This window comes from Rhodamnia argentea, chromosome 10, assembly GCF_020921035.1.
Source record: "Rhodamnia argentea isolate NSW1041297 chromosome 10, ASM2092103v1, whole genome shotgun sequence".
NCBI classification, from domain to species: Eukaryota; Viridiplantae; Streptophyta; class Magnoliopsida; order Myrtales; family Myrtaceae; genus Rhodamnia; species Rhodamnia argentea.
The window spans coordinates 13958746-13981733 of NC_063159.1; the positions used below are offsets into that span (position 1 = coordinate 13958746).

At 40.1% G+C, this 22988-nt stretch overlaps 3 protein-coding genes across 6 annotated transcripts; 2 read left to right on the forward strand and 1 right to left on the reverse strand.

The window, feature by feature from the left end:
- The first annotated feature begins 201 nt into the window (after window positions 1-201).
- On the forward strand, window positions 202-3450 carry LOC115733936. The gene is made up of 6 exons (XM_030664543.2): window positions 202-421; window positions 506-556; window positions 1210-1261; window positions 1340-1398; window positions 1518-1563; window positions 3126-3450. Exons 1-6 carry the CDS (start codon window positions 296-298, stop codon window positions 3266-3268), a joined length of 477 nt encoding a protein of 158 aa, XP_030520403.1. The 5' UTR covers window positions 202-295; the 3' UTR covers window positions 3269-3450.
- Window positions 3451-7742: 4292 nt separating this feature from the next.
- LOC115733884 (DNA-binding protein SMUBP-2) lies at window positions 7743-20011 on the forward strand. Of its 4 annotated transcripts, none has more exons than XM_030664497.2 (15): window positions 7743-7945; window positions 8074-8178; window positions 8531-8599; window positions 9172-9261; window positions 9368-9451; window positions 9758-9922; window positions 15784-15971; window positions 16447-16519; window positions 16851-16904; window positions 17344-17601; window positions 18197-18403; window positions 18514-18617; window positions 18995-19139; window positions 19314-19448; window positions 19562-20011. In XM_030664497.2, exons 1-15 carry the CDS (start codon window positions 7850-7852, stop codon window positions 19736-19738), a joined length of 1950 nt encoding a protein of 649 aa, XP_030520357.2. In that variant the 5' UTR covers window positions 7743-7849; the 3' UTR covers window positions 19739-20011. The 4 variants fall into 4 exon arrangements, with proteins under 4 accessions (XP_030520357.2, XP_048142069.1, XP_030520364.2 ...); XM_048286112.1 differs by having other exon boundaries at window positions 19314-19468; window positions 19562-19706; XM_030664504.2 differs by having other exon boundaries at window positions 7931-7945; window positions 8535-8599.
- A 115-nt stretch (window positions 20012-20126) lies between these two features.
- On the reverse strand, window positions 20127-21418 carry LOC115733924 (dehydration-responsive element-binding protein 2F). Its single transcript, XM_030664535.2, has one exon. It carries the CDS (start codon window positions 21226-21228, stop codon window positions 20356-20358), a length of 873 nt encoding a protein of 290 aa, XP_030520395.1. The 5' UTR covers window positions 21229-21418; the 3' UTR covers window positions 20127-20355.
- Between the last annotated feature and the right edge of the window lie 1570 nt (window positions 21419-22988).

Sequence of the window (22988 nt, forward strand, 5' to 3'; positions counted from 1 at the left end):
TTTAGAAAAAAGAGAATTTTCTCATGTAGCTGCTTACATGCATAATGAGATTTACGTGGATCAATGTGAAAGATTTCTCGAGTGACGGGGCCATTGTCTAAAGTGGAAAGCCCATGCCGTGCCGGCTCGTTCGGCACATTCATTCGGACCGGACTTTCGGAGGGTTTATTTATTTTCGGAGAGAGTTTCTTTTGTACGCTTTTAGCGAGAGCCAGAAGCGGGCAGCAGGCCAGGCAGTGAGTTTCGCTGCAACCGCAGGTGGTGTTGCAGAGAGAGAGAGAGAGAGAGGAAAGAGATGGGAACTAGAGAGGTGTACGAGCAGAAGCTGAGGAACGGAAATCTCTACCACGAACCCACCATCAATCCCGGCCTTGGATCGCCTCGTTGCCCTCGCTGCCTCTCCCTCATAAACCCGCAAGCTGTAACATGACATCCTCTGTCTGTTGTGTGCGTGTTGTCCGTTCGCTGAATCGTGCGTTTTTTTTTTTTTTTGGGTGTGTTTTAGGGGAATGGCGAGTGGACCATCACTCCTGTCCTGCACGACACCACCGCCGTGGTCAGTTCTCTCTTCTTTCTTGTCAATTTGGAGTTGTTTGTGCTGTTTTCGATTCCTGGTGAGAAATCCCTAGTGTTTTTGAGAATTGGAAGGAACTTTAGTCCTGTTTGACGTTGGCATCAATAGTTTCGATTTTCCTCTGCTCTTTTGGAGAGACATTACCGTTCTGTGTCAAGATTTTTTAGGGGAATGCGGGGGCCTCTGTTTTCCACCGGTTGTATCATTTGCGTCCTCTCAAATGTCACGTTTTTCAGTTGTTCCCGGTAGTTTGGAGTTTGCGGGGTGGTTTGCACCCAATTAATAGTGGGAGCCTGCCAATAAAGCTTTAAGTTTTGGAAAGTATAATTAGATGGTGAACTTTTGGATCCTCTGTTTGAACATTCGTTGATCTGTGAAGCCAAGCGTGATGATGCTTTTACTCCATTTGCGTGGAAGGCCAAATTAAGATGTTGACTATCGACTGTGTGGCCGTTAAATCTAAATAAAGTGGGTCTCATTCCTCAATAGTTAATAAAAAATAGGCTTGTACCACTACGTTTCTCAAGTGGCTCGGCACACTTAAGCAGTATCATAATGTTCTTTGAGGAGATTGGTGCTTTAGATGGTCATCTCTAGCTACTTTTGGTTCTCACTAATCTCTTCTGTTTCAACAGGCTGGTTCTGGACTAGGTGCACTGCTTAGTGCTGTTCATGGTTTTAATACAGGTAATGTGAGATTCTCTACCTCACTTCTTACATCTCAGTTCTGAATTTTATCCTCCATTTAATGTCCTTCTGAAACAGGAATCCCATTTGTACAGAATCATGTTAGAGGACCCAAATGGCTTCCTTTTGTTGTCGGGGTACTTCCTAGACTTGGATGTCTACTTTTGTACTTTCTAAAGTCAAATTGTTCTGGCTTCCTTGCCATGGCCGCATAATTGTTTGTGAATAACGAGTGCATTGTTTTCTTTTATCACAGCTTCCCCCGCTTTTTCTCTTTTCAGGGGCCAGTGCTGCATTTGGAGGTATGAACAGATTCTTCTGGGCTTTCTCTAATTGGCTGATCTTGGTTTGCATAGATTTTGCTCACCCACTCTTGTTTTCCACCAAATACAATTAGGAAGGTTGCTTTACTCAATACATGCATATTAAAGACACTGGCATTACCCGGATGATGCTACTTCCCATAAGTTCATTTCACTATATGGAAATACATACGCAGATTATTCTTCCTCGTTAGTATTTTTCAGTTGTGGAAGTTACTCAATACATCCCTATTAAAGATACTGTCATGACCCAGATGATGCTACTTCCCATAAATTCATTTCACCACATGGAAATGCATACACAGATCGTTCTTCCTTGTTAACATTTTTTCTGTTGTCGAACTTTTATTTTTATGACACTGTTCATGGTAACAGATATAGTAACCTAGATTTGCAAATGTTTGGTTTCCCTCATTTTAACGAGCTTACTTTCCGTATTGAGTTAGAGGAGCCCAGATTTATATCCCTGTTATGAACAGAAGTTAACTGCGTCCATCATGTCCTGTTAATCTGATTCTCTTGGTCCATCAGAAAATTGTCGTCTCTAGTGTCTTGAAGGCGTTTTTGAAGAGTCTTACTTATTAGGGGGCACCTCCACAAAGAGCACTCCCGCACATCTATTCTCGTTGTTGCATATTTGTCGGAGTACTCATGGCAAAATGTTTCTGTACATTTTTTTAATGAATATGTTGTTGAAAGGGTTGATCAGAAAAGGTTTTTGCTTTCAAGATAACTATTTTCATCCAGCAGCTATTTTTTCATCTCTTCAGTCAGAAAGACTACAGAATGTTTAAAATCATTGGCATTCTTCAAGCTGTTGATTCTTCTTATTACGCCCTATGATTTGGTCGCCACATATAGAGCTGAGGTTAATAGGTTGACATGTACCACATATGCCTTCTCTGCAGGTTGTGTGGGCTGCATTATTATTTGTTTATTTACTTTTGGATATATTGAGTGATGCTAATTAGCATATGAGGGATTTGCTATGTGTGGGGAAGTTCTGGAGTTTGACGTAAAAAAATTGAGCTTACCTTGTAATCAACAAAAAAAAGCCCTTTCACCTTTTAACACTAATATTATTAGCAGCAAAGCCCACCGGCCTCATTTTGGTCCAACTGTCCATTCGAGGCTATCGACAATGGTTACTTATTAGGTCTGACAAAGTCCCAGATCTATCCGTACCCTTCGTTGGGTTTTATAATGCAGAGTTTTATTGGTATTTAACTCTTGCTTTTGAGGTGAGAGGGATGTAGATTTTCTGCTGAGGAAAAGCATAGAATAATCTAGGAAGATCCTGGCTTTTTTTTTCCCCCCAAGGGAATTTATGCTGAAATAAGTGAGGAGTAAAAGCAGCAGACTACACAGCCATTTTCTATTGAGCGTAAGAGGTTATGACTATCGAACATTGGATGGAGCAAGTGGCCAATTACTTCTTGGAATTGCAATTATTCCCAACAACTGCGTCGAACTGTCCTTTCAGAAATGTACTTTTCATGCTTATTAGACTTGTAAATAATGTTACTCTTTCGATCTTGTAGCTTACGCCCTCCCCAAGTTTGCTCAACTCACTGTGACCTCGTACTACGCTGCCTCGAGTGCATCTCACTATTGGATTTCGCTTGTCACTCGGAAAATTGAGGAAGGTCACATTTCTCAAACTCGGAAAGGAAAGGTCAAATGATTTTGTGCCAGTGCATACATATAAATTTTTTGTTTTGTCATTCTCCAATATTGTAATTATGGAGCTTTAATTCTATAGATGTGTAGAGTTGCTTCATCTCTTTGTTATTTATTTGAATAGAAAAGGTTGTGTTTGACAGCAACCTGTTTTATATATGGAATAGCCCAAACCTGATGATTCTACGCGAGGTTTTCTGCGTTTTGATGTCCTATTATTGCTCATTGCATGTACTGCTGATTGTGGTTTGCCTTAGAATTTTGTTTGATCACCCTATGTTTTGTGTACTTATTTTATCCTTCTATCATCTCATTATGCATTCTTCCTATGAGATCGCAAGTGCGGTGGGATGTAGTTTGCACAGAATGGTATACCTAACACATAATTTGCTTAATCATTAGCGAGAGAGAAGAAACAGTGTAGACAACATCTATATAGGAGCAGATGATCTTGACTTGCAAAGTGTCTTCCAGACAATTGCAAAAACAACATTTTTTTTTTTGGGTAAGGGTTGCAAAAAAAAAAAAAAACAACATTTGCGATAACTTATTTTAAAAAATTGATGTTTTTGTCTTCTGGGATGTTTGTGAATGCTTTCACAAAGATTTCTGAGAAGAACTTGGTTTGAACAAACTGCCTATGTGAGTCATTTTGGGAAAAGTTATTGGTTCGACTTATTAGAAGAACAACGTGGTGGATAGGGCTGATGATAGTGCTACAACTATTCAGGACTTGTTTTTTTTCGGTGGGAAGGTTGAATCTAACTGATTCTTGACATGTAATCGGTGAGGCCTAGTAGAATGACTCCTCGATAATTCCCTATTTGAAGTCTTCGGGAGGCCACTTCTTAGAATTCTTCTGCACACTTCTCTTTTTCTTCCAATTTTCCTTCTTGAAGTTCCCATTGTCTGGTTCCTGTCTAGTAACATACTTATCTGTTTGTGTGTGTTATAGTCGAAGGTTTATGTATGGGTGACCTCCTTGGATGTCTGGTTTTTGGTTTTCTGTCTTAATTTGCTTATCGGGGAAACCTCCCTCATCTGAACCCAGAAGATCGCCATTGAGGGGCCACGATGGTTTAGTAAACCTACTTGAGTTTCCGCGTTTCCCTGTAATTTACTCCCGAATACGTGTTATTGCATTACAAAAGTCCAGCAGATGCTCCTACCTATGTTCCCGGTCTTTAGATGAAAAGATCGGTTTCTTCTCTTGTCCAAGAAGATATGCTGATCAAGCATTCTATAGAAAGATGGTAATGTGTATGTAGGCGCAATCGCGATACAGTATGCCCAAACCATGTAAAACCAGAGGATAGATTTGCTCAGTCTTTACTTCTACTTCGTTTTTTCAGGTCGAACTTTGCTTCTATTTCGACCTCCGCAAGAAGGGAGTGAAAAAAAGAGCGATTCGCTCTCACCGATGGTTTCCCATCTTTGACCCCAAGTTCAATTTGATATGCAAACATAAAGCCAACCAAGAGATCATGCTACAAATGGTTTTACCGCATTTTTTCTCTAGAGGTTTAATCTTCCTGTTCAGTAATTCTTTGGAAAGTCCATAGATTGGTGTTTTGTTTTTTTTCTGTGGACGGGGTTTACCTATCTAAGATGGGGCTTCCTCGTTGAAAAAACGAAAAAAAAAAGAGAATGATAAATGCGTAAATGCATCTTAAATATTTCCAATCAAACTAGAGAAAGGTACTTTTTTTCAATAGGCCTGCTGCTCCATGCAGTTCACCGACAAATTTGGATGGACCAAATCCATTACATGCTCGTCAGCTCAACGGCCCAATGCTAAGTTGCTAACAGCCAGAAACTTCAAAAACTCCAGAACTTTGCAGATTAAATAAACGATGGAGCATTTACTCATCTGGATTTGACGCACGAAACATGCGTACTCGACTGTTGTTGGCGGCTGCTTTCTCCTGGTCGCAAGGAAAATTATCCAAATATTTTTGAAGTTATTGCATTCTTGCCAATTTAGTTCGAAACTTTTAATGTTATCAATTGAGTCCTAAAACATTTCAAATTTTATCAATTGAGTCTATTCGGTGAATTTTGGTCTGAAATCACTTATGTGGATACCGATCATCTTGCGTGGCATGGCCGACGATAACATTGGCAATTTTTAGTGATATTTTATATTGTTTGGTGAAGGGCTGCCTTGCCGGAGGCCGACAACCTCTACCGGCCATCGATGAGGCTCGGCGGTGATCGACGGAGGGAAAAAGAAAAAAGAAAAGGAAAAAAAGTGCATAATTCTAAAAAAATTAAAATATGATCAATATTTTTTTCTTTATTGACATGAGTGTCACGTAAGACAACATGCATCCACGTTAGTAATTCTCGGCTAAAATTAACTGAATTGACTAAATTAACAAAATTAAAAGGTTTAGAGCTGAATTGATAAAAGAACAACATGTTTATGATTTTTTGGACAATTTTTTCTGAGCACTATGGGTTAGTAAACTAATAGTAGGGTATATTCAAGCAATAGATTTAACTATTTAGTATACCTCGATTGTACATAAGTTGCTTGCGGTTGTCACTTGGTTTTGCCCTTTTTAGTGCGAAATTGACTAAATTTTGATCAGAGTATTGGAAAGTACTGAATAAGTGAATATTGAAAGCAAAGTACGAAAACAAAGCATAATGACGTTCAATAACAACCAACGCAAATCACTTTTCCTATTCAATTATAAGAAGTGATGAAGGGGAAAAAAAAAGAAAAGAAAGAGGGATAAAATCCGACAAAATGAGAAAAACAAAGGCTACGTTTAGTCGTCGGGATTTCTGGTTAGAATATGATTGGATAGGATAGGATAGGATAAGAAATCTAGGGATTTGGCCATATCTTATCCACTGTTTAGTGAACTGCGGATTTAAAGTCGGATATTCTCATATCCTATCATATCCTGCATTTGATAGAAACCGTATATCAATATAAAAGACATATATGCCCCTACGTGATGCTCATGAAATATATTTTTTTTTTTGTTGGTAATGCTCATGAAATATTCCGATCTTATTACTATAAAAATAACGTTTTCATACACAAATTTTTTTTTTGAAAATATACACATTTTATTAGATTTTCAAACCTCTTTGCAAAAAAAAAAATGAAAATAAAAACAAATGAGACAAGAAAGTTGTCATCATTATAAAAGCTAGCTTTTATATGACGAATAAGAGAAATCCTATCCGACGTTATCCTACCCACTCCCCTTGAATTTTTTTATCCGAGTTATACCCCATCTATATCTGACATTATACTATCCGGGACACCTACCAAACACGGGATATGATAAAACATATCCTATCCTAAGTTTTATACGAACGACTAAACGCAGCCAAAGGCTTTTGATGGAGCATTGATTACACGACACTACGAAAAAGAGTGCACTTCTTTTCCGGTTAACAAACCCAAAAGGGGAAAATTGTAAACGCTCCACTTTTGATTCCTAAATTAGCATACTTCTTCCAATCTAGTCCTTCAACGTTTAGTTTCTCAAATCAAGTCTTTCAACTTGCACAATTTTTTTTAATCAAGTCAGCAAGGTTGGTTTACATCGGTCATATTAATTCCTTTTCCACTAAGGCTGCATTTGGTCGTCGGGATTTCTGGCCAGGATAGGATTAGATAGGATAGGATAAGAAATCTAGGGATTTGGCCATATCATATCCATCATTTGGTGAACTACGGATTTAAAGTCGGATATTCTCATATCCTATCCTATCCCGCATTTGGTAGAAACTATATATCAATATAAATGACATATACGTGATGCTATGAAATATTCCGATCTTATTACTATAAAAATAATGTTCTCATACAAAAAAAAAACTTGAAAATGTACACATTTTATTAGATTTTCAAACCTCTTTGCAAAAAAAAATAAATAAAATGAAAATAGAAACAAATGAGACAATAAAGTTAGCTTTTATATGACGGATAAGAGAAATCCTATATGACCTTATCCTACCTCCTCCCCTAGGATTTTTTTATCCGAGTTATATCCGACATTATACTATTCGGGACACCTACCAAACACGGGATAAGATAAAACATATCCTATCCCGAGTTTTATACGGACGACCGAACGCAGCCTAAGTGATTTGCTTCGGATTCCAAATCCGATTAGTCGGAGCCAACGAATTTGTCGGAGCTAGTAAGAGTTTGATGCGAAAAAAAATGTCTTGTTGCCGGGGATTTATCAGCTAATGCATCGACCAGAAAACTAGAAAGATGAAGACCTCAACTTTTCTCTGATGGGATCATTTAGAACGAAATTGCACTCGGCTTCTTCAGCCTCAACAAATCGAAATTGGAATCAGAGGGACTTGATACGGAAGTTAGGTAATTTTGAGGAATTTAGACAGAGAAATTAAAAGTTCAAGGGCTTAAGTGGAAAAAGCGTTTTTCGGGGTGCCAAAAGTGGGATTTTACAGAACATGAAAGAAGACGAAAGGGTCATCGGACGAGCAGTCGAGCACAAAACGAAGAACCACCCAGTAAAACCCAGACACAGAACGAGGACGTCTCCCACTCCAAGAGGCAATCAGCGTAAAGAGGAAGAAGAAGCAAATGGAGGGAGGGAAGACGAGGAAGAAAGCAGCTTCTGCTTCCGTTTCTCTCGAACAGTTCGTCTCCACCATGTCCCCTTTGATCGATTTGGAGAAGGTCCTTCCCTTTCTGCCCGCACTAAGTTTGTTGTATTTTCCAAAAGGAAAATCTTTACTCGCTCACGTGTCGTTCGAGTTATGATGAGAGATCGCTGGAGCTCACGTTGGTAGTGATCCTAACTGTAGGAAGCTGAGATATCGGCCTCAATTAGTTCAGGAGCGGCCAGAAGCTTAGACGCCGCCCAAAGGAAAGGCTCCGTAATGCTCAACTTGAAGTGCGTCGATGCTCAGGTCCTTTTGCTTCTTTTCTTTTGCGATGTTCATTTGATTTGATCGGGATTGATGAAATTATCCGCATTTGATTGCCTTTAGTATCTTAGAGCCTGTTCGGTATGGCTGTCGCTATGCAGTAACAGTAACTGAGCTGTGTGTGTAGCTGCATTGTCATGTGTTGCTTGTAGCAACATGTGTTTTAAAGCTGCGGCGAGGTGCAGGAGTGGTAAAGTGTTTAGCCGAGCACCTTATTGGTAGTTTTCTATAATTTGGGGAGCTGTTGTAGTCCAGTGCATCCTCAGCAAATAGTGTAGCGATTGCATTTTTCTGGATTGAGGGCGCTGTGTGATTCAATGCATTTCTTCAATAGACAGGTTTAATGGGGAAAACGCTTCTTGAATTCCAATCCACGAAAGGGGATGTCCTTCCTGCTCACAAGGTGAGCCTTCTGCAGATGGAATTGATTTTTTGTTTATCTTCATCTACTTGTGTATTTTTTTATTGGGTATCCCATATTGAAGAGCATGATCCTCTCCAATCTGAGCTAATTCTATTTGATTGGTCGATGTTGTTTCAGAACAACAGTACTAGTATCTGGTTTCCTTTCATCTTTGTGGATAAGAGATTCCTTTTCATTGCACATTTAATTTTCTAGATTACTCTGTGAACTTATCATTGACAAGAGTACAAATGCTTCTGGATGGAAGTTTCGGATGTTGGGACAATTTTTATTTATGCATGGTTCAAGACATGAATCCATAGTACAGAAGAACATGTACTAGCTACATTAGTAAGGAACCTTAAGGAATTTATCTTGCGCATCAGGATTAGTGAATAATTATCTTTGCATGTATAATTTTGTATCTTAAAATTTATGCCTACCACACCATCCAAACCACGGGGTACTGATGCATACCCAAGCCAAGCTTCCTTTTTTCAGCTTGTCTTCAGTGTCCTTGTTTTCCATATTTTCTTTCTTTAACTTGTTATTTAACTTTTCACTGGTTGCAGTATGGCACTCATGACGTGGTCATTCTAAAACCTAACAAGGCTGATTTAGGATCTCCTTCTCTTGGACAAGGTGTAGTTTACCGCCTGAAGGTAATTCAGCCTGAAACAGGTTGCTGTGTTGATAAATGTTTAGTCTTAGAAGGTCGACAAAAGTCTGACTTTTTTTAGTTCTGTGAACTGCCGGGAATAATATCAGGATTCTTCAATTACTGTGGCCTTTGATGATATACCGGAAGAGGGTTTAAATAGCCCCCTGCGACTAGAGAAGGTCGCAAATGAGGTATGGTGAGAGTGCTCAATTAGAGATCATTTCTAGTAGTCTTAATTTTAACTGTTGCATTCCACATTTCCTGTACTAACTTATTTATCTCCTGGATGTATAAAGTTGCTTAGGACTATTAGTTCGTTAATTTGTAGTATTCAAGGACAATTCATGATTAAAATACTGCTAAATTAATTTGTCGGAGAGCGAACACAGTAAAACAGGAGTGTGATTATGTTATTAGCATTCTCATTCAACAGATCCTTTATGTAGAATCAGATCAAAATCCACTATAGACTGATGCTATATATGACTTCCATGCAGGTGACATACCGAAGGTTCAAGGATGCTCTAATACAATTAAGTAAAGGTGTACAGCGGGGGCCAGCTGCTGATTTAGTTCCTGTTCTCTTTGGAGAAAGACCCCCTTCATTTTCAAAGAAAGATACTGCAGTCCGCCCTTTTAACACCGACCTCGATCATTCTCGGGTGTGTTCCATTAGCACATGAGGAAGATTTAATTAAGTTGTGTTGAGAGAAAAAAACTGAACTGAATGCTTGGTTAGGTCATTGTGACCCCAAGCTATCTATTTATAATAAAGCCAAAAGGCCAATAATTACAACATTGCCCTTATTGCTGCCATTCAAAAGGTAATAAAGCCACATACTCTCAACACTTCCCCTCAAGTTGGACCACAAATATCACACATGCCCAACTTGACTAAAATAGGATGAAATGATTTACTCCCTAGTTCTTTAGTGAACCCATCAGCAAGTTGATCACCGGACTCAACAAAGGGCATACAAATTAATCCACTCTCCAACTTCTCTCTGATAAAGTGTGTCAATCTCCACATGTTTTGTACGGTCATGCTATATAGGATTGTGAGCAATACTAATGGCGGCCTTATTATCATAATATAGCATCATATAAAGATGAACGGATACACCAAGATCTTCAAGTAATCCTTTAAGCCATAACAACTCACAAACTCCTCGTGTCATCGCACAAAACTCCGCTTCAGCACTAGATCGAGCAACCACATTCTCGCTTTTTCTGCGCGAAGTCATAAGATTCCCTCATAAGAAAGTACAATACCCGGAAATAGACTTCCGGCCTGGAGATCCAACCCAATTAGCGTCCGTATAAGCTTCAACCTTCAAGCCATCATAAGGAGATAAAAGAATCCCTTTCCTAGGAGCAGATTTCAAATACCGAATGATTCGAAGAACATCATTCATATGAGTAGAGTATGGATCATGCATAAACCGACTCACCAAGCTCACAGCAAAAGCAATATCGGGTCGGGTGTGGGACAAATAAATCAACTTGCCCACTAACTATTGATAACGACCCTTATCCACCGAATCACAATTTTTTCTCGAAGACAAGTATTGGCCTCAATAGGCATATCGGAGGGATGACATCCTAATAAACCCAACTTCTGTCAAAAGATCAAGGACATACTTCCTTTGGGATAGAAAGATATCCTTTGAAGATCGGGCAACTTCAATTCCAAGAAAGTATCGAAGCTTTCCAAGATCTTTTATCTCGAACTCTTATCCGAGAAACTTCTTCAACCGGTTGATCTCATCACTATCATTTCTTATGACAACAATGTCATCTACATAGACAATGAGAATAGTGATTTTAGCACATGATTAATTCTAAAAAAAAATGTCATCAACATTGCTCTGTTTATACCCAACGGAGACCATAGCTCTCTGAAACCTACCAAACCAGGCTCGAGGTGACTGATTTAAACCATAAAGTGCACGTTTTAGCTTGCACACTTTACCTTGAATTTTGTCACAAAAAAAACCCGAAGGAATCTCCATATACACCTCATCTTCTAACTCCATGAAGAAAGACATTCTTCACATCTAAGCGCTAAAGATCTCATCTCTGGTTAACAGCACACGAAAGTGGCACTCGAACATTATTCAACTTGGCAACAGGAGCAAAGGTTTCTTTAGTAAATCCCTTTACCACTAACCGTGCTTTGTATCTGTCCATAGTACTATCCATCTTTTGTTTGACTACAAACACCCACTTACATCCTACCGGTTGTTTCCGAGGAGGAAGAACAATAGAATCCCACGTGTCATTTTCCGTCAAAGCATACATCCCGTCCACCATTTCTGCCTTCCACTTCTGATCGGCAAAAGCTTCCTACCAATTTTGTGGAATAGAAACAGAAGATAGAGAAGACACAAAAGTATGATAAGAGCTAGACAAATAGTCATATGAGACAAACCGAGATATAGGGTATTGAGTACAAGTTCTAGTACCTTTTCGAAGTGCAATAGGAAGATTAGAAGAAGAAACCTTACCAGGAGTAGTAGAATCCGAATCCGGAGATGATGATTGAACATGCAATGTATCGGTGATCTTAACCCGCTTGTTGGTAGTGGGCTCCTTACGATGATATGTCTTCAATGTCTTGCTACTATTTATAGTTTGTCTAACGGAAGTGGGAGTAGACTCTCCCTGAAGAGTTTGCTTTGTTATCTCCCCCTATGGTATTGTACTATACTCTTCTTGTGTTGCATCGTTCTCCTCTAGGGAAGGGGGAGAAACCGTGTTCTCCTCTTGGGAAGAAGGAGAACACTCTTGAGAATGAGGAGAACCATCAGAAACTATTGGAGAAGAAGGATAAGTAATATTCATAGGAGCATCCAGAGTGGGGAACGCCTCTACACTAGGACACTCCCCATGAAGAGGTGGAGCCGAATAATAAGATTTAGACTCGTGAAAAACCACATCCATAGATACAATGGTGCACCTAGAAGGAGGATGATAACACTTATAACTTTTTTGAGTAGGTGAATACCCAAGAAAAATGCAGCGGAGACCACGGGATTCCAACTTACTCTTAAAGGTGGTGTTACGAGCATAACAAACACAACCAAAAATTTTTGGAGTAAGAATAAAAGTTGATTCCCGCAAAACATCAGTAGGTGTGCGAAAATCGAGAATTCTCTTAGGCATCCAATATATTAAATAGGCAGCGGTTAAGATAACATCACTCCAATGTTGAGCTGGGACATGACGGGCAAACATAGGAGACCTAGCGACCTATAACAAATGTCGGTTCTTTCTTTCGGCAACACCATTTTGTGCAAGGATATCAACACAACCGATCTGATGAATAATGCCATGATCGGAGAGATACTGTTGAACCGACTCTCAATGTATTCGGTGCCATTGTCACTGCGAAGAATTTTCAAAGTGGCATTGAACTGAGTCTGGACCATTTTGTGAAAATTTTGAAAACAGTGAAAAATGTCACTCTTATGTTTCGACAAATAAACCCAAGTTGTACGAGAATGACAATTGATAAAAGTGACAAACCATCGATGACCGGAAATAAAAGTATGTCGGGGAAGGACCCCACACATTAGTATGAATCATGTGAAAGGGAAACGACTTTTATTATTTGAAGATGAATATTTTGAACGAGTTTGTTTAGCCAAAACATAGGCTTCATAAAAAAACTCGTTTTTATTACAAGCTGAAACGAGATTAGGAAAAACTTTTTCTGAAGTTCCTAAAGGGGATGACCTAATGTGCAATGCCACTAATGAGGATCCGTCAATGCCGAATTGACTTGATGAGGCGTAGAAGACAAAGTGGAAGTAGAAACCCCACTACCCTCGAGCAGATAAAGACCACCATCCAATCTACCATTATCCCATCTCCTTTTCCGTTACTAGATCCTGGAAAACACAATAAGAAGGAAAAAAATGCTACTTTACGGTTTAAGTCTCGAGTCAAACTACCGATATAAAGGAGATTAGTAGAGAATAATGGAATATGTAAAACAGAAGACAAGGGAAGAGTGGAGGAACAATTGATAATCTCTTTTCTAGCATTGGAAGAGAGGGTTCCATCGCCTACTCGAACTTTGTCTCTATCGGAATTAGGGGTATATTGATGAAAGAGAATAGAAGAACCTATCATGTGATCTGTAGCCCCTATATCAATGATCCACGGGCTGGAAACAACAGATGCATTTAACCCCCCAAATAAGATACTTGAAGTGGCTAGATTTGAAGCAAAAGGAGAAGATGAATTGGCAACCGTGGAGGAGGCAGCAGTAGTAGAAGCTTTCGGTAGACGTCGAAATGCTTGAAGTTCTTCCTGGGATAAAACGATATCGGTAGTAGGTGCAGCAGGAACAATTTCAATATGATTTGCCTTGTTTTTTGCCTTTCTTTGTGGCCTTTTTGCCTCAAAATTTGCAGGTTTTCCATGTAACTTTCAGCAGGTAGCCTTAGTATGATACGACCTATGACTATGTTCACACTTCACCGCCTTCTTAGAGGCATCATTAGAATGAAAGGACGAACCGGATTTGGTAATAGTGGCAGACCTGGTTTGTAGAGCGGATCGATCAAGCGTAGAGGGATGAAGCATTGCTATCCTATGGCTTTCTTCAGAGTGAACTAGGACATAGGACTGTTCCGGAGTATGGAATGGAGACCGGCTAAGGACTTGGACACGTATCTAATCATATTCAAAACTTTGATCTTGTCCATATGACGGGTTCCGCATCATTGGTTGGGTGATAATTAACATAATGATGTAGCTCTTGCCACAAACTCCGAAGCTCAGCATAATATTGAGACTATAGTCATCTCCTTCTGAATGGTGTCATGAACCCTTTTCTGAAATTCATACACCTATGCATCGTTCCCGAGTTGACCATAAGTCCCTTGTAGCTGTCCAAATTTGTGCCGCTTTATCAAGAAGCAAATATCATTTTGCAATATGTGGCTGCATCGAGTTAAACAAAAAGGGCATTATCAAAGGGTCATTCGAGATCCACTTTTTCCGAGTAGTACCCGATGTAGTTGGCATCACAAAAGTGCCGTTGATATGTCCCGTAAGCCCGCGGCCCGCAATGGTAAAAAATGTCGATCGAGACCATATCAAATAATTTGTGCCATCAAGCTTCACGAGAATCGTAGCAAAAGTAATATAATCTATACGATCATCTCCAGTAGTTGTAGAGCCCCGAACCCTCATACATTGTATCTTAGAAGTCAACTCGAAAAGTGTGAAAGGAATAATCCAACCACTAAAACCTTGCCATAACAGGCCAAAAACTTGGAACAAAGTTCTCTGGTAGTAGTCTGAATTTGTCCTCCAAAAATCAGCCAAATCGGATCGAGGGAAGGCAAAAAAAAAACAATCTTTTTTCAGGGTTTTGAAAACCTGAAAAAGAAATCGATCATTCTGATTTTTCCCACAAAATCTGAAAAAAAATATGGTAGTCCTCGATCTGCAATACTTTGGTCTTCACACGAGATAATTGTAGGCCGGCCGCAAGGCAAAAACAATCTCAAATAAGAAGATCCAAAAACATCGTAGAAGAGGGTGAACCACCTATCGCAGATCGCAAAGAAGCTTAATTTATCTCATAGAGGTGTGATTTAGGGCCGACACTAGAATCAAAGAATCACCTCATAAGTGTTGTTCTACCTTGTGAAAGAGAGCAAAGAAGAAGGTGAGAAGGAACTGTGGTGGGAGAGGCTGAAGGCGAGAAGAGAGAGAGATAGAGAGAAAAGAACGCTTGCATAGAGAAAAGATTAGGGTTAGGGTTTCAGTTCAGCCCTTGCTCTAATACCATGATGAGAGGAAAAAACTGAACCGAATGCTTGGTTTGGTCAATTTGACCCCAAGCTATCTATTTATACTAAAGCAAAAATGCCAATAATTACAATATTGCCCTTATTGCTCTATTCAGAAAACAATAAAGAAAACAGAAAAATATGCCCTCATCGGCCACATACTCTCAACAATTTGCATCAGCATCAATTTTCATTGGATATGGTTGATTAGCTGTATATAAAATTATATGAATATCACTTATCACCAAGAAGACACATCAAGATATGGTTGATATTCTCAATACGATCGCTATGTCATCTCTTGTCTACTTTTGAGTTTCATCCGTGCAGGTTGTAGTTTTGTGCACTGTGAGACTGCATTTTCTAAAGAGCTATAACTTATTTCCAAAATGGAACAAAATATGGGAGCTGATATAAATCTTTCCTTGCATGATTTTAACTTGAATGTATCTTAGATCCCACTTGTGTGATCTGACTAAAGAAGTTCCGATGGGTACCTGAATTCTTTTTTTAGGTGGTCTTAGAGGGCAGCCGAAAACATTGTTTTGCTTTTTTTCAACTTTTATGTCATTATTTTGTTTTTTCTTAAAGTTCGTGTTGGGGCATTTTTCTTCAGTGTGGGAAGGTATTCTATTGATGTTATGCATTTATAGTTGATCTTCATTATGCTTCATCTTTCTGGACTAAAAATTTTCTCCAATTTTTTCTCCAAGAAAGATGCCGTATCCAAGGCTTTGTCATCAAAGAATGTATTCTTGCTGCATGGTCCTCCTGGAACTGGGAAAACCACAACAGTAGTAGAAATAATCTTACAGGAAGTAAAGCGTGGATCAAAAATCCTTGCATGTGCGGCTTCAAACATTGCTGTGGATAACATTGTTGAGCGACTTGCTTCTCACAGGTATTCAAATCTTGAACTTAACAGCTTGAGATCTCTCTCTCTCTCTCTCTCTCATGCGCACACACAGACACATGTAAAGTTTGAGATTAGGTTTAAAGATTCATTAAGCAAGCATTTTCTGTTTTATGCTTTGCTAGACATGATATAGTGATACTTTCATTTTTCTTTCTGCTCTATCTAGATGTTTGATTTTATTCTTCAGCTTCTTTAATTTTTTGGCATCCTATAGGAATTCTATCCATCGTAGATCAGCCCCGATGGCTAATGTTTGTGATAAGTGTCAATATCTTCTGTATGTTCTAGAAGTGATAACGGTTGATTGATGGAAAATCATCCAATGTGTTTTTGTAAATTTTTTATACTTTAGACCCTATGAGTGTTGTGGATTTAAGTTCTTCACTTCTGAGACTTCTATTAACCAAGCTAAAGCTTTTCCTTCCATTACTTTCTGGAACTTTTCCTTTTGTAACACCAGAGTGAAGCTGGTGAGGTTGGGACATCCTGCCCGGTTGCTGCCTCAAGTATTGGATAGTGCACTTGATGCTCAGGTGTGTAAGTTGTTTTCAACTACTGGCTTAACCGGACATGACAGGTACTTTGTTTGTATTCCAATAGAGAAGCTTAAGATAATCTGGAGCTTCAACTACTGGCTTAACTCCTTGGAAACTAACTTAGATCTTGTTCTTGAGGCTGGTAGCAATCTCCTAAAATTTGTGGTGTCCTATACGCTCAAATTATACGTCTATCCTTGGTTGTAGATCCTTTATGCTTCATTTGCCTCCATTTAGTTTGTCCTTAGTGAAGTATAGCTGGTGCAGCAGAATATATACATTACATCAGCTCAGTCTCATGTTGTTATGGCTACTTTCTTGCTGTTAGGTCCTTCGAGCAGATAATAGCTCGCTTGCAAATGACATTCGGAAGGAGATGAAGGTATGAACAAATTCAGATGAAAGTTCTATGTGTGATGTTGCTTGTTAATTATGTACTCACTATTAGCTTGCAAATGGTATTATGAGAGACATTGGGCATTTGTGGAATCTTAAATCCGAATCGGCCACTGGAGGGTTGGTGGGAGGAAAATAATTTATATTTTAGCTTGTGAGTTGTTCGGGTTTGAGGCCTCAACCACTTGGAAAATAGGACAGACTGGATCTATGCTAAAATCCATTGTTCTTTTTCTGTGGGAGGAAAATCATTTATATTTTAGCTTTTGAGTTGTTCAGGTTTGAGGCCTCAACCACTTGGAAAATAGGACAAGACTGAATCTATGCTAAAATCCATTTCAGTTTGGATTTCTTGTTCTTCTTACTTCCCCACCTTGCGGTCAAACTATTGTATTTTATGAACTTTTTTGGGGGTATTCATTTAGGCATTGAATGGAAAGCTGCTGAAAACCAAAGAAAAGAACACCAGGAGGGACATCCAGAGGGAGCTTAGGGCTCTTTCGAAAGAAGAGCGCAAGAGACAGCGGCTTGCTGTGACAGACGTTATTAAGAATGCGGATGTGGTATTGTCAACATTGACTGGTGCATTTTCTCGAAAGTTGGAAAATACATCATTTGATTTAGTGATCATTGATGAAGCAGCTCAGGCACTTGAGATAGCATGCTGGATGGCTATACTGAAGGTAAGTGATTGAAATGATTGTTAACTTGAGTAGAAGTACCTGTGTTGTTTTTGGACAGGGCATATTTTTTTTTTTTTTTTTTTTTGCGGTCAAACACAGTTTTCTTGTAATTGTTCTGGGGGAGAAATAACGGCCGTTTTTTTTCCTATGGTCTGGTTGCTTGTGTGCATAGAATCTTATTGAACCATGAGAGAAATTGTCTCAACAAGAATGCAAATTGTGAGAAAGTGTTCCGTTGTGATATTCGTTTTCTGCTGAAAGAGTGAAAATATTAAAGTCTGTTTTCACTTGGTGAGTGAAAAATCCAAAAACACTTGTCTGAAATTTTCTGGGAAAGCAATTTTTCAAATGTCACCTAAGTAATCACCACTATTTTTCATTTTCAAGTGGAAATAGAAGCGAAAATTCATGAACGTGCTCTCAAACTGGGATCTTATAGTCTCATGGTGAGCGAACGGTTTTCCTTTTCCAAATTAACAGCAATCTCAGGCAGCAAGGACAGGAGATACTGTGAAAAAATAAAAAACAGCTGAATCTGAAGTGCTAGGAATGCCGGCACTCATGCACCATTATATGATCTGTGTTGGTGTCTCAGGGTTCTAGATGTATACTTGTTGGAGACCATCTTCAGCTTCCACCAACCATCCAAAGTGTTGAGGCTGAGAAGAAAGGTATAGGAAGAACACTCTTTGAACGCCTGGCAACTTTATATGGAGATGAAGTCACATCCATGCTTACTGTTCAGTACCGCATGCATGAGCTCATCATGAATTGGTCTTCGAAGGAGCTCTATGACAGTAAGGTGCTTATTCAATTAATGATAAGAGAAGAATTTTGAAAGTGGGCTTCATTTCATCGAATGGACAATATTATTTATGTTGTTGATTTTGATTAGTTGAATATCTGTGACAGATTGAAGCTCATTCCAGCATTGCTGCCCATAGGCTTTTTGATCTTGAGGATGTGAAGTCATCAAGTTCAACTGAACCGACCCTCCTTCTCATTGACATAGCTGGGTATGGGGGTTGTTATATGCTTGCTTATATGATTTTCTCCAGAGGTCAAACCATGTTTGGCATTTCCCTACTGCAAATTCAAAATCACAATATCGAATCTACTTGTCTGGTGGTATCAGGCAATCTGTTAGTTACAATCTCGTCGTTTGTAGATGTGTCTGTGTATATATACATATTTTCTAATATAAAGAACTAATGCAAATGACAGCTAGTATCATAGTATCACCATAACTGTGAACAAGTAATTGCGACGATACAAGCTTTTCCACAACTGAAGCTGTTTCAGTATAATAACAAATTATTCATTTCATTGCGTCACTTATGCTGAGCAAGATTGTTCAATCTGAAAACTTCTCTCTGCTCTTGTGGATTTCTAGGTGTGACATGGAAGAAAAGAAAGATGAAGAGGAAAGCACATTGAACGAGGGCGAAGCTGAGGTTGCAATTGCTCATGCAAAAAGACTTGTCTCCTCTGGAGTCTCTGCTTCTGATATTGGAGTCATAACACCTTATGCTGCACAGGTACCTGATCTTGCCATAGATACCTCGACGTTTGATGTGGATTGAAGTTGAAAATTGCAAACTATTTAGTAGATTTTTTTTTTCCAAACCACAACTATTGAATAATGTGATTGCATGCAAGTCATGTTTGATTAATACAGAGTAGTCTCACTATGCCTCTCATTGGTCCTGAAGGTTGTTTTATTGAAGATGCTGAAAGGCAATGAAAACAAACTTAAGGATATGGAAATCTCAACAGTGGATGGTTTCCAAGGTCGGGAAAAGGAAGCAATCATTATATCAATGGTCCGTTCAAATTCAAAGAAAGAGGTAGTTCTTGTTTATAATCCATGAGTCTGTTTTTTTGTTCCCGCTTCATTTTACTTCAGCATAGGACCGATATGGAGAAACGTGTTTTCATCTTCCTTCTGTTTTCATTGCAGGTGGGTTTTCTGAGTGACCACAGGCGAATGAATGTGGCTGTTACACGGGCAAGAAGACAGTGTTGTCTCATCTGTGATACTGAAACGGTTAGTAGTGATGGATTCTTAAAGCGACTAATTGAGTACTTTGAGGAGCATGGCGAGTATCAAAGTGCCTCAGAGTATTGCAACGAATAAGCAAACTGTCTGGTTAGGTGAAGCCTTTGTCATTGCTGTCCTTTGGGGTACTTGTCATACAGGTTTTTTGGACTAACTTTTAGGGCCTAGAATTTCAACACCCGAGGAAAGAATGCTATGTGAATCGAGTGTACCAGGTAATCTGAAGGTTGCTTTGCCAAGCCTGAGCAGTCTATCTTGATTTAATGACAGTTATATCTAACGCTGCATATTGAGACATTGATGGCAATTGCTTTATATTATAAAGAAATCTATGATGGTTCATTTCCAGTTGCTGATCTCTCTCTTTTGGCAGTCTTAGCATTTGGATTCTTTTTGGCTCTGGACAACCAATGTATTTCTCACCCAATAGACAGTATAAAGTTATAGAACCTTTGTAACTGTATTCCAACTTTAGTGAAGCTTTCTGTTAATTCTTTAGGTTTGAAGACTGAAGTATTTAATGCAAGGTGAAAATAAATGCCGAAATTGTGGGATCAACATTCTACACTGTCAGTATTCCGACGAATCATAAGACTCTAGAAGTCTCTCTCTCTCTCTCTCTCTCATTGAACTCTGTAAACTGGTTTCGAACTGTATGAAAACTATTCTCCTAGTGTCAGTGTCAGATGCTCCTTTCAGAAATTCCAGATGGTGGAAGGCAAAGTGAGCTCCTCAGTAATGTCACAAACCTGGCAAGTGCTGCCTTCTGCATAAACTTGTTGATCAGCATAACCATGCATCTCCATCAAACTGTCCCAATTGAATCCCTTCTCATCAAAAGCCACTATTTGTTCATAATCCTTGAACGGACCTTCCTCAGTTCCACTCACGTCAACAACTTCTTCCGACTGGCTATCTTCTTTCAGGACTCCCATCTGCTGAAGGAACTCATTTAGATCAATCTGAGGCTTCTCTTCAGGATGCCCCGTCACCGCGGCTCTCTCCCATGAAATCTCGACCTCCTTCTCCTTCAACTTACCGACTTCCGTGTCAATTCCCCTCCTAACGTCGATTCTTGAGTCTGAGGAAGACGACGAAGGAAAAGCTCTGCCACCAAAGCCTCCATTCTTCTTGAGCTCTTCCAACCTCTGGTGGATGACATGGACACTGGGCTGGGCACTCAGGTTGAGCAGGCCACATGAAGGGAACATGGAGATGAAGTTCTTGGACGGGAACCATTTGAACTTGTGATGCAGAGACCCGTTCGATGAGAAAATGGAGGAGTTGGGCGGCTGTTGATGGTGGAGGTGGGGTAGGTTGAGATAAGCATCGGGGCCGTACAATCTCCGAGCGGCTTCGTCGTAAGCCATGGCTGCTTCCTCGGCAGTGGCGAAAGAGCCCAACCAGAGTCGGGTCCTCTTCCTGGGTTCTCTTATTTCCGCAACCCACTTGCCCCACGTCCTCTGGCGCACGCCCCTGTATGAGCACGAGGCATTTAGAGGGCCGCCTTTGCCTCTAGCCGGGCCTTTTTTCCACGGTTTCATCGGAGATTTTCTTGAGCTGTCCATCTTTCTTTTGTTTCTATAAGCAGAGTGTGAAGTGAAGTGAAGTGAAGTGAGCAGAGTGATAGTGCAAGAATTCTGTGGTGAAAGGGCGCGGGATATGTAGAGATTTGGGGGGGGTTGAGGCCTTGGGTTTAAATGAAGTCACGTTTCGGGGGAAAAAGTTCTTTCAAGCCCATGAGGCTGTGACCGTTAGCGAGAGAGAGAGAGAGTGCATATTTGCTCCTAGTATTTTCAAAACCCATTTCCTGTTTCCTTTTCTTCAATCCCTTCATTTGCTTGGATTGAATCATCCTTCTGTGCTGCTTTGATGATTCATCTCCATTAATTGCTTTCCTGGATTGAATCTTTGTTTCGGGAACGAGTGTTTGTGTGCGATTTCGTTAATCAAACAAGTAATGCGCAGATTCATGCACAAATAAGGGTCGTGTACAAACGCTTTCGTGCCGTCTTGAAATATGTCGCGCCGAAAGTCGAGGTCCCATTTGGCCTCATTAATATTCGCGAAGCCAGGCTTTAGCAAAATGAGCATATGCAATATCACTAGCATGGAAAGACAAAATCCTCGTGAAGATTCGCCAATTGTATTTGAAAGAGTCTGTACCAACAATAGGAAACCAGTTTATCATCTTCTTGAGGAAGATAAAGTTTGTACATTTAAGACAAGTAAGCGACCAGAATGATCCCTCCCAGCTCATCCCATCATCTACACACGTTCCATCTCACTGCCCTCTTCCTACAGCTACAGCACTAGCTCCAGGAGGTGATCTGTAATGGCCATTGTCGGGCCCAAGAAGAAGAACGACTCCAAGCTTCGGTCGTCCGGTCAGGAGTCACAAGTCAACGGGAAGCACGAGCGAAGTCAGAGATGTGAATCGGCAACCAGGTTTCAACATTGAGAAAGAGACAAAAAGAAAGCTCAAGCGGGAGTCGTCGCGCACATAGCTTGCTTCGTTACAGTGTACTGCGACCCTTCATGAATGTCATCCTCTGATCTTTAATGGGAACGGGTAGCTTGCGAAAGTCAAAATTAGCCTTCCTCTCTATCTCTTTTGGCATAGTCGGGCGCAGAGAGAGAGAAAGAGAGAGAGAGAGAGAGCATATACACATATGCGTGCTCGTTCTAATAGCTCAAGTCAATTACAGCCCGGAAATATTAATTCGACCCTTAGGCTCCCGCTCAAATGACCATTGTTCAATGTGTTTATGAATAGATAGCCGGTTCTATTACTACACTCGTACTGATGACAAAAATTTGCCAATGACGCTCGCGTACGTTGGGGATGGGGCTGGCCGAACATCTTCTCGTTCGAACAGAATTATCGATTTTTGAGTCGATGTACGAGGATGCCGGTCTTAGTGAAGCATGAGACACTGGCTAGCTTTGGATTCCAAAGGCAGGGCAGCGAGTCAAATTGATGGCATGTGTGAAAGAAAAGAGAGGAGACCATGCATGGAGTTTCCAAGAACGAGGAAGGAGCTGCTCACCACCTCCACCACATTTTCCACTTTCACGAGCTCATCTCTCTCTCTGTCTCTCACATGCATGTACGTCCCACCTGATACCCGGGGAGGGCTTCACCTTTATCCCATGCCTCTCTCTCTCTCTCTCTCTCTCTTTGCCGTTTTGCAGAGAATGAAACTCACGGAGTCACTTGAACAAAGCTGCATCGAATGAGAGATGCTCCACGAGGTTTTGATCCAAGAGGATCCGCTGGAATCGGGAACACCTTAGAATGCGTTGTGAATTCCCGACCGGAAAAAAC

Coding starts and splice junctions, on each gene's coding strand:
- LOC115733884 (XM_030664497.2), top strand. CDS start 7,850: ATGGAGGGAGGGAAGACGAGGAAGAAAGCAGCTTCTGCTTCCGTTTCT. Junction 16,520..16,850: donor ATAGTGCACTTGATGCTCAG/GTGTGTAAGTTG, acceptor TCTTGCTGTTAG/GTCCTTCGAGCAGATAATAG. Junction 19,140..19,313: donor TAACACCTTATGCTGCACAG/GTACCTGATCTT, acceptor TTGGTCCTGAAG/GTTGTTTTATTGAAGATGCT.
- LOC115733924 (XM_030664535.2), bottom strand. CDS start 21,228: ATGGACAGCTCAAGAAAATCTCCGATGAAACCGTGGAAAAAAGGCCCG.
- LOC115733936 (XM_030664543.2), top strand. CDS start 296: ATGGGAACTAGAGAGGTGTACGAGCAGAAGCTGAGGAACGGAAATCTC. Junction 422..505: donor CCCTCATAAACCCGCAAGCT/GTAACATGACAT, acceptor GGTGTGTTTTAG/GGGAATGGCGAGTGGACCAT. Junction 1,564..3,125: donor GGCCAGTGCTGCATTTGGAG/GTATGAACAGAT, acceptor TCGATCTTGTAG/CTTACGCCCTCCCCAAGTTT.